The 10,872-nt window shown below is 37.3% G+C and overlaps 1 protein-coding gene and 1 non-coding gene across 2 annotated transcripts; both read left to right on the top strand.

Annotated features, from left to right (window-relative positions):
• The first annotated feature begins 5,438 nt into the window (after positions 1–5,438).
• Positions 5,439–5,512, top strand: TRNAT-AGU (transfer RNA threonine (anticodon AGU)). The gene has a single exon. It is a non-coding gene; the product is annotated as a tRNA-Thr (tRNA).
• Positions 5,513–6,883: 1,371 nt separating this feature from the next.
• On the top strand, positions 6,884–8,029 carry LOC130737040 (uncharacterized). The gene has a single exon (XM_057588810.1). The coding sequence runs from the start codon at positions 6,884–6,886 to the stop codon at positions 8,027–8,029; it is 1,146 nt and encodes a 381-aa protein (XP_057444793.1).
• Positions 8,030–10,872: the final 2,843 nt, after the last annotated feature.

Raw genomic sequence — 10,872 nt, 5'->3', positions numbered from 1 at the left:
TTGTATTTTCAAGTGGTTTATCAATTTTAATATCAAATCCTAATGAGTTTTTACCTTTTAGTGATTAACAATGAAATCAGGGCAATATCAATCCTCTAAATTAGAGAAGACATGAGAGAGATAATCAATTGAAAAATGAAAATGGAATATATTGGGTGTTCTCTCTATATTGTGAGAATTAGGCGGCCAAGCATAAGAAACTTTTAGATCTCCAATTTTGCATGTATGAAGATTCTGCAGGGTCAAATTCCCTTATGAGTTCGATTTTATTCCCTTCAAAAACCGAAGGTTTTGGCATTTGTCACAGGATCAATTGGCTATCAAAGATGTTATGATTTAGTTAATTAATTTGGGACTAAATTAAGTTGGTTTAATTAGAGGGTTGCGGGTGGCTTGATTAATTGAGGTGTTACAATCATTTTCCAATTTTATTTACACTTTATTTTTTATCAATCATTCCATTTTTCAATTATACCATTTTATCATATCTTTTCCTTTAATTCTATATTTTTTATTCTATCTCTTTTTTCTTTCCTCTACTTTATTTATAGTTAAAATAGAGTGTGAGCAAAACTTGTTCTCTTTTTGGAGTGTGCGGAGAAAAGAAGTTGAGGAAAGCAGGGTTCCCCGAGACATCTCTAGGTGTCAAGTACCTATTCGTCCATATTGAGTTAGTGCTGAAACTGGTATATCATCTTTGCTTTAAAAGACATTGGTTATAATATACTTACACCATGAATGAGACTCGACAAGGAGTTTCTCTTGACACACCACTCAATAATTAGTTACATTTGTGACACATACGTTTGTCGCAGCATAAATCATCACAATTCACAAAATATGTCAATATAGCTTACTGTTAAATTTATCACTATGTCTCTTTTTAAAATCGTCATAAAAGTGAGTATCATATCATCTCAAAACTCAAATGTTCATATATCAACGATAACAACGCAATAAGTTTTACATTATTATATGAATTTTGACAGACCACAAAAATGTCAAATGTGATGACTATAATTTAGGATACAAAAATAATTTTTTAATTGAAGAGAAGAGAAGAAAAAACATGGAAGGACGAATAATATTTATAGTAGAAAAATATTTATAGTAGAAAAAACGTGGATATATTTTCAACATTCGCTATATTCTATAGCTTAAAGCTGATTTGAAAGGAGATATAATTAATATTCTGAAACTTTAATTTCGAACAAAATACTCATCTTGGCGTGTCGACGTGTCAAAATATAGCAATTTTAACACTAATTTTTCTTGTTAAATTCTGTAGTACCCGCAAATTTTTTTGGGTGTGATACCCACATTAGGTGATTCAGTAGACTAATGACATCTTTGTAATTGAACTTAAAATTCTCAATGTTATAATTATAGTCTTAATAGTACTCTCATTCATTGGGCAACTCAACTGTCCCCCGACGACCTTTGTTGACGTCCACCACGACCTTGCAGAGGTTGCAGTGAATCTCGACCTTAACATTGAGTCTGAGAGACATGATTTCAACAAGGGAGGTGCTTAACACCTATCTAATCGACGTCATTAATCTTAAGGTACATTATTGAGAAAATACAATTGATAACTCATGTGATACATTAGTCTTTATTACTATGCTAACTCATTTAGGGTACCATACCTTCACCTGAAGTAAGGTACCACAGCAAGCACCTTACTGGAGCATTAAAGAAAAACTACATAACATATATCTAGTGTAGTGTTTGATTTTTTTTTTTTAGCATGGGGTATATTAATGACTTAATGCACATGGGTTAAAATGCAATGTAAGAACTGAAAAGTATAACGTGGAAAGTGCAACTTTGATAGTTATATATATATTTTCTGGTACATGGGAAAAAATAAACAAAGGACTACAACGTTAAAGAATCCACAAACTCCATAAGAGCAAAGTGTAACCGAGCTCCTTCACCCGCAAGATAGTCCGCTGGACCAGTCGCCTCTCGCGGGATAAATCGAAGCCTGACTATCCACTGCCTATTGAGGAGCCAATGGATCACTTGGGGCTCAGAAGCATGAGCATGGTACCCAAAATTCATGTCCTGAAGAGCCTTGACTAGCTCTTTGCAATCTGTCTCACAGTACATCGTCTCACAGTACAACAAGCGAATATTCATGGCCCAGGCAAGCTGACAGCTATATATTAATATATTGTTTTATATTTGCAAATTTACATTTAAAAAAAAAAACTAATAACGAAAAATATTTGTTATTTTTACATTTCAAAAATTAAAAAATTAATTTGTGTTTACTCAGGATCGTTAGTTTTTTTCATGACTTATATATCTGTAGTACTATTGTACAAGTTGTATGTTCTTCACTCATTGTTTCTTCTCTAAAAAAATTCATTTCTTTTGTTTTGGGTTCTACTGTTCATCATATTTTTATTCTTATTTTTTGGAAGGGAAAATGTCAAATAGAAAGTGAATCTAGACTCTAATTTAAAAAAAATTGAAGAAAATAATTCAAAAAATGATAAATGATTTCGCAGTTTAAAAAATTACTGTATTGTCAGTTAAGGGACTTTTAGGAATGTATCCGACCAATGCTAATTATACTCCTCTAACTTCGACTTAATTATCAAATGTATCATATGTCAACTAATTAGAATCACTAAAACTGACGCTAACATATAGTCACGTTCTGGCGACGCTAAGAAAAATGAAGGGATTTACAGGGTGAAGGGTCAAAGCTCAAACCATGGCAAAGGAAGTAATATACTAACAATTAATATTTGCCTTTAAAAAAATCCGCGACTCTAAAACATTAATTAGCTTCAATACTTTTAACGTGAACCACGTCTCCAAGGGTAGAGGTTTATCAAATTAGAATAGAAAGCAACTTTCATTGAGGTAAAGCTTAGCATGTGTTTATGGTGGAAACTGCTGCACATGCAAGCAGCTTTGACAAACGTGCACGGAAGTGTAAACCGGTCGGAAACACATGCGGGGAACACCTCCAAACATGCACGACCAGATGCATTAAAGGGGCTTTGCTTTAAATTAGAAGCTTGCATTAGTTTTAAGAGTAAAATACACTCCCCTCTCTTGAGGTTTGCCAAAATGACACTCAACCCCATTCTTAACCAAAATCTACACTCCACCCCACTCAATCTAACAAGTTAACTACATGTTAAAAAATTCTAACATAATATTCTCTTTAATTCCAAACTAATAAATTTAAATATTTAAATAATAATAAAATTAAAAAATTCTGTTTATTACTTTTTATTTCAAGAAGTTTAGGATATTTACAATTAAATATTTTCACAATGTTGTATAGGAATATCAATAACATTTAAGTTTACAAATATAAATTTAGACTAAACAAATACTTCTATTTTTCTTTTAACTTATTTTCATGATTAATTGTACTAACAAAATTTCATGATTAATTAGATGATATTTATTCCAATGAAAAGCCCAAAAACAAATTTATGATTGTTCTAGTCACCTTCTCAATTAGTATATTATTAGTTTCATAGATTGGTTGCACTTGCAACATGCAATATTATCTTAGCAAATAAAATGCGAAATGCAACAAATAACAGATGATTATTACGTGAGGTGCTTGGTCTACTAGAATAACTGAATGAGGTATAGTTTCATATCTCATAAAAATGGATTTAAATTCTTAGTAATCTCAATCACATGATGTTGTATGTCCTCCAATGATAGCTCAAGTGGTAAGAGTTTGGGGATATATGAGTTGGGTATGGGCAGTTGCAATTTATCTTTTCAATGTACCAATATAAAATTAAAATATAATTCATATATGTTGAAATTATATAATCCAAGATGAATTTTATGAAGAAAAAAGTCATATAACATCATAAATTATATTGTGAGAATATTTGTAGCTTTCGTCAACATATAATACAGTAAATAGTTTAAAATAGATTATTATAAAAATATTAATCATAAATTTCTTAAACTTTTTTAAATAAAAATAATAATAAAAGATTTTTTTATTATTTGAAAATTTAAATCTATTAGTTTGGAATTAAAGAGAATATTCCGTGAGCATCTTTTAAGATATAGTTAACTTGGTAGAATAGGTGGGGTGGAGTGTAGATTTTAATTAAGAATGGGGCTGAGTGTCATATTGGCAAACCTCAAGGGAGGGGAGTGTAATTTACTCTAGTTTTAATTAATATCATGGACTCTCCTCAACCCTCTGAGTTCAATATTCACCACTCGCTCATGTAGTCATATACTGATGCAATTCCACCTCATACATCTATCGATACTTCTTTCTTTTTGGTCGCATCACTTTAATATCTCATGCATTATCTTCTGATCAATATAATGTCCTTGTAGGAATTGTGATTTGAGATCTTTTGGTCCCTCTAATATTATCGTTAGTATATATGTCATTTTTGTCTTCTAAGATATTTTTTACTTGAACTTAATCACATTAGTTATTTCATTTGTTTCTCTCTAACAAAAGGTTAATTAAGGTTTGAGAAAAGAATTTATTAGAGTTTAAGAAGTCATAATTTGGTGAAATTGATGAAATTTATAAGATTTTATAAGGCTAGTCTTTCAAAGGGAGAAAATTTTGGATATATTATTGTCTTCGGACATTCTACATGGACTAAGAAAAATCTAATTTAAAAATTAAATTAGTTTTGGCTCAATACTCAATTCTTCAAGTGTGCAAGGTGAAGGAGGCTATGTCCAATTGATAATTTTGTTTCTTTGTGAAGGTTATGTCTGGTTTTAATTCTTTCCAGACTAAGTTTATCATTTCTATTTTTTTATTTTTAGTTTGTACTAAGAGTTTGGTACTATTTGAACTCCATTTTAATGCATTCTTTGACTTTAAAAAAAATTAAAAAGACATTCTCGAGTAATGTGTGTGAGATATTCTCATGTTTGTTACATGGTCAAAAACTCATATTTCTAAGTGTCAATTATTCCCAAAAATCATTTCAAAAAAAATATATTCCCAAAAATGAAATAATCGTCAACTTTATTATCATTTCGTCGGAAGTGGGGTAAGTAGCTCACATAACTGAGTTAAGGGTAATTGCATGTGAAGGGTCAGGGTTCAAACCCTGAGGAGAGATAATTTGTACAATTTACTAACAACTAAGATTTGCCTATAAAAAAAATCAAAAAAGTTGGAAATCTTATATTCTCATGAGAAAAGAAACTTTTTAAAACAACCCATTTTACCACATTCAATCATATTTTTTAAATTAAATAAAATTTGACAACATTCTTGAGAATATTAAAAATTTACCAAAGTATTTATAAAGTTTACTTTAGAAAAAAAAATTTAGTAATCATATTCTTTAAATTTAGTCAAAAAATCATATTCTTTAAATGTTATTCCTATAATATAATTACAAACCTTGAAACAAACTTTCCTTTAAATTGAAAGATCAATGTTGTTAAATTGTTAAGCTTTCATAGCTCAGTTGGTTAGAGCACCCGTTTAGTAAGCGGGAGGTCTTGAGTTCAACTCTCAATGAAAGCAATTATTTATTTGATCATCATTTTTCAACTTATTTTTGTAATTTATACTGAAAAAATTCTTACAGAATACACCAAATAATGTAACAAAAATAAAGTAAATAAATTAGCATTTTTCCAAATTCTTTTACATATAAAAATGGATTAAAAGTACAATTAAACATAAAAACCATTACTCAAACAAGTCCTTTCTTTTACAACCCTACACAAGTCTTTTTTTAAAAAATTACTTCTAAAATTTATTTATGACTTTTTCTTTTTACTCATTGGTCAGCCCCTAGCCCCTTACTGCTTAATGCACCGACTGTAGAGTGAATAATTAGTTTTACGACTACCAATTGTGCGATACGCTCAATAGTTTATTTCGCTATCAATAGTGTTTAAATATTTTAATACGTTATGGCTCAACATTAATTAGTTTGTTACTATTCTCCGCATAGTAAGGCTCTTTAAGTATGTTGTTAATGACTTGAATTTTTCTTTAAAATGAAATATATATATATATATATATAGATAAGATTGAGAAATAATCCCTTTTAATAAGGTACATAACCTCATAAGAACTCAGCCTGTACGGAAAAACTTCCTAAAAACCTTATAGTCTACAACACTAGAAAAAGACCCTATTGGTGACAGAGGTGGTGGTGACGGTGGTGGTGGAGGAAAGAGGAAAGAGGAGACAGAGAGGAGAATATGAAGGTTGTTGTTGTGGTGATGGTGATGGTGGTGGTGGTGGTGACGGAGGTGGTGGCGGTGGTGGCGGCGGTGGCGGCGGAGGTGGTGGGTGGTGGTGGTGGTGGAAGAAAGAGGTAAGGAGAGAGAAGAAAGAATGTGAGTGAGAATTTTTTATATTTTTTTTTTCATTAAGGGCATTTTAGTATTTTTACACATTTAAGGGGGTCTAAATAGCTGCGGGGGGTCTGAATAACAATTCCCTTATCAATATCTGACTATGGGTCGGGGAACCTTTGGTACGTATACACCAGAATATCCAAGGTAATTAGATATTACAATTAACATCCACTGATGAATGTAAAATGTGAAATGATGGTCGGCGTGTGAATGTAAAATGACTTTCGCGGGAGATTGTGTATGTAAACATGCTAATAATAACAGGACTCAGAATTTGTCCTTCGCAAACCCAGGGGGCTTTTCTCTCCTAGGGTTTGGGAGTCTTCTTGGCGGCGCTGACCAATCATCATAGTTTGACGGCGCTCAGGGCATTCTTTGCCTATTTTGTCAACGTCTGGCTTCCTTCGTCGACGTGTGTTTGTTTCATCTGGTGTTTCATCTGGTTTTTTTTTCTTCTTTTAGCAACCTTACCAATCCTTCCCTTGGACGCTATCGCCTTCCTCTTCTGCTACGTCTCTTGGCGATGGATCGTGGAAAGAAGATCGTTTTATCTGGGTCGGAGGCAGCAGTGATTAACCTGGGTTCTCTCCGGGTTGACCCACGGCTGGGCAAGGACCGCTGGTTGGTCGGAAAACTTCTCTGCAGAGGGGAGTTCAACGACAGAACTTTTCGTAATGTCTTTCAGAGTCTGTGGAAGTCCCGGAATGGGGTCGAAGTGAGGCAGCTTGATCAGAACCTCTTCACCTTTAAATTTTCATCAGTACAGGACCGTGATTCAGTTCTGTTCTCAGGGCCTTGGACCTTCAACCGCTTCTCCGTGGTGCTGGAAATCCTCGACATTAAGATTCATCCTTCGAAGGTACCTCTTGCACGCCTACCGTTTTGGATCCATGTATACAATCTTCCATATGCATGCTGGTCCGAGGCAGTGGCTAAGGTGCTGGGTCAGTCGTTCGCGGGGTATATTACTTGGGACAGGAAGGGTAACAGGAAGTTAGGAGCGTTTTTCAGACTTAAGGCTTGGGTGGACATCACCATTCCTCTTCGGCGTGGCCAGGCGCTAGCGGCTGAGGGGGGAGATCAGATTGAAGTGTATTTTACGTATGAAAAGCTGCATAATTATTGCTTCAGGTGTGGCTTCTTGGATCACTTAGCTAAAGATTGCACCCTGGAGGTTAACTTGGAGGGCGCAGACTCGCCTTATGGGGGATTACGGGCTGAGGATAATGCTTGGGACCCAGAGAATGCACAATGGAACATGAACAGGTTTGCTGCTCCCCCTTCTCGGGAGAGAAACGATAATGCATCCAACGCTACTGGTCAGAAGCACAATTCTAATCAGAGTGATAATGTAGAAGATGATGATTTTGACTTGGAACAAGTCGAGGAGGAGGGTGATGAAGAATTCTCCTTCATGCCCGGTTCTGAAACTGTTGCAGCACATGATTCTTGTCCCATGAAGGGGCCTTTTGATGGTGACAACGTTCACAAGGAGAAGGACACTGACGGACTTGTTGGTGGTTCAAAGGATCACAGAAAGCGGTCTGGGTCTTCCTCTTCAGGCCCAGAGCTGAAAGGGACAGGAGCTTCCCCACCTTTGAAGAGACTTAATATTGATGATGGATTGGGATCGGCGGCGACTGCTGGGCAGTCCCGCCCACCTCAATGAGGCTTTTAGCTTGGAACTGCCGTGGGCTTGGGAACCCAGGGACAGTTCATGTGCTTAAGAGGTTGATAGCCTCAGAAGGTCCCGAAGTGGTCTTTATGTCTGAGACCAGAAAATCTTCCCAGGAGATGTGCGCTATGCGCCGCTCTCTTGGTATGTCTAATTTATTTCCAGTTGGTTGTGCAGGTACAGGGCGAGCGAGGGCTGGTGGTTTATGTCTCATGTGGTCGGATGAGGTGGAGGTCCAGGTTGCTCACGCTTCCCTCAACCATGTCCTTTGCCTGGTGACACATCCGCTATCTCAAACTCCAATGCAGGTTCTAGCAGTTTATGGTTTCCCGGACGAGCAAAATAAACACCGGACGTGGGAGCTGGTTTCTAGATACAAACCCCAGGACCCTTCAGTTCCTTGGATTTGTTTGGGTGACTTTAATGATATCTTGGGCCCCGAGGGCAAGCAAGGTGGTGGTCCAGTGAATGTCCACCGGCTCCAAACCACTAACCATATTATCTCTTTATGTGGTCTTGTTGATGCAGGTTTTCGAGGGTTTCGGTTCACTTGGTCGAATAAGCGCCACGAGCCTCACACGATCCAGGAACGATTGGATTATGCTCTAATCAATGACAGTTGGCGAGCTATGTGGCCTGTGGTCGATGTTTCTCATTTGGCTAGACACAAATCAGATCATAATCCAGTTCTGGTTGCTTGTTATCCTCGGCCGCGCGGAGAGAAGCAAAAGAGAACTCACATGTTCCGTTTTGAGGAAGTTTGGCTTGAAAATAGCGAAGAGTGTGCAGCGGTGATTGCAGAATCTTGGTCTAACAACCAGGCGGTTCTTGGTCAGAAAATAGCTGCAGTTGGGTCAGTTCTTGACAGTTGGGGCCGCGAGCGTTATGGGGATATTCCAAAGAAGGTGGCTGACAAAAAACAGAGATTACAGGTTTTACAAAGTCAGGTTCAGAATGAACAAGTGGTGGTAGAGTCCAGGGAAGTAGAAAAAGATCTGGATATGCTCCTTGAACAAGAAGAAATTCTATGGGCCCAACGGTCGAGGGCACACTGGTTGAGGCATGGGGATCAGAACACAAGATTTTTTCATCAAAAGGCTTCGCAGCGAAGAAAACGCAACAGTATTGATGAGATTGCTGATGACAGAGGTACCAGGTGGATTGATGATCCAAACATTTCGAGGGTTCTCACAGAGTATTTTGTGAATTTGTTTACCACTTCTGTTCCGTCCAGGATAGATGAGGCCACGAGCTTGGTGGCGGGGCGTGTGACGCCGGTGATGTCTGCTTCTTTACTGGTACCCTTCACAAAGGAGGAGGTGGAGGAAGCTTTATTTCAGATGCATCCGAACAGAGCCCCTGGATTGGATGGTCTTCCAGCTTTTTTCTTCCAAAAATTCTGGCATATTGTGGGGGATGATGTAGTTCATTTTTGTCTTCAGGTCCTTAGTGGACATCTGTCCCCAGGTATGATTAATCAAACCCTCATTGTTTTAATTCCGAAAGTCAAGAAGCCTATGCATGCTAACCAGTTTAGGCCTATTAGTTTGTGCAATGTCTTATTTAAATTGATAACAAAGACTATTGCCAATCGATTGAAACTTATTTTGCCTGATGTTATTAGTGGCCCCCAAAGTGCCTTTGTCCCTGGGCGTCTTATCACAGATAACGCCTTAATAGCATATGAATGTTTTCACTTTATGAAGAAAAAATGTTCGGGCCGCAATGGCCATATGGCTTTGAAACTTGACATGTCAAAAGCCTATGATAGGGTCGAATGGCCGTTTCTTCGGAGTGTGATGACCCATATGGGATTCCCTCTGTCGTGGGTGAATTTGATTATGAGTTGTGTTACAACTGTTCGTTTTCAAGTGATGTTAAACGGCAACCCTCAGATGCCTTTTGATCCGGGAAGAGGACTCCGTCAGGGTGACCCTCTATCCCCGTATTTATTTATTTTGTGTGGTGAGGTGTTCTCTGCTATGATTCAGAGGGAAATAACACGCTCTACCCTTTCTGGCATTAAAATTGCCCGTTCAGCTCCGGTTATCTCACATCTCCTTTTTGCAGATGACAGTGTTATTTTTGCGAAAGCGACCCTGGAGGAAGCAATTTGTGTGCAACACATCCTTACTTCCTATGAAAGGGTTTCTGGGCAGGTCATTAATCTTGACAAATCGATGCTTTCCTGTAGCCGAAATGTGCCTAGTCCCCGCTTCGATGAGCTCAAAAGGCTTTTGAACGTAAAGGCGGTGGAAAGCTATGATAAATATTTGGGGCTTCCAACCATCATTGGTAAGTCGAAAACCCAAATATTTACTTTTGTTAAGGAGAGGGTATGGAAGAAACTTAAGGGGTGGAAGGAGAGATCTCTTTCCCGAATGGGTAGGGAGGTTATGGTGAAGGCGGTTGCCCAAGCCATTCCTTCCTATGTTATGTCATGTTTTATGCTGCCTGATGGTTTATGTGCAGATATAGAGCGGATGATTAGCAAGTTTTATTGGAGTGGAGATGCCTCGCGCCGGAGCATCCACTGGTTAAACTGGGACACTTTGTGTCGGTCAAAATTTGATGGAGGTGTGGGCTTTCGTGATTTTAAGGCTTTTAACACAGCTCTTGTTGGTAAGAATTGGTGGCGTCTTCAGAGGCACCCTGATTCTCTTCTTGGTAGGTTGTTCAAAGCAGTTTATTATCCCCGCTCCTCTATTTGTGCAGCAAAGAAAGGAAGCCGTCCTAGCTATGCTTGTACTAGCATCTTTCGCTCAAAATGGGTCTTTGAGGATGGAGCTCGCTGGAAAGTGGGTGACGGGTCTTCTATTGATATTTGGCATGACAAA

This window comes from Lotus japonicus, chromosome 2 (genome assembly GCF_012489685.1).
Source record: "Lotus japonicus ecotype B-129 chromosome 2, LjGifu_v1.2".
In the NCBI taxonomy this organism is placed as follows: domain Eukaryota; kingdom Viridiplantae; phylum Streptophyta; class Magnoliopsida; order Fabales; family Fabaceae; genus Lotus; species Lotus japonicus.
The sequence above is the reverse complement of the archived record's forward strand: the minus strand, read 5'-3'. Positions and strand labels throughout refer to the sequence as shown.

Bases quoted from the DNA above. Each gene is read 5' to 3' on its own strand.
- LOC130737040 (XM_057588810.1), top strand. From the start codon at position 6,884: ATGGATCGTGGAAAGAAGATCGTTTTATCTGGGTCGGAGGCAGCAGTG.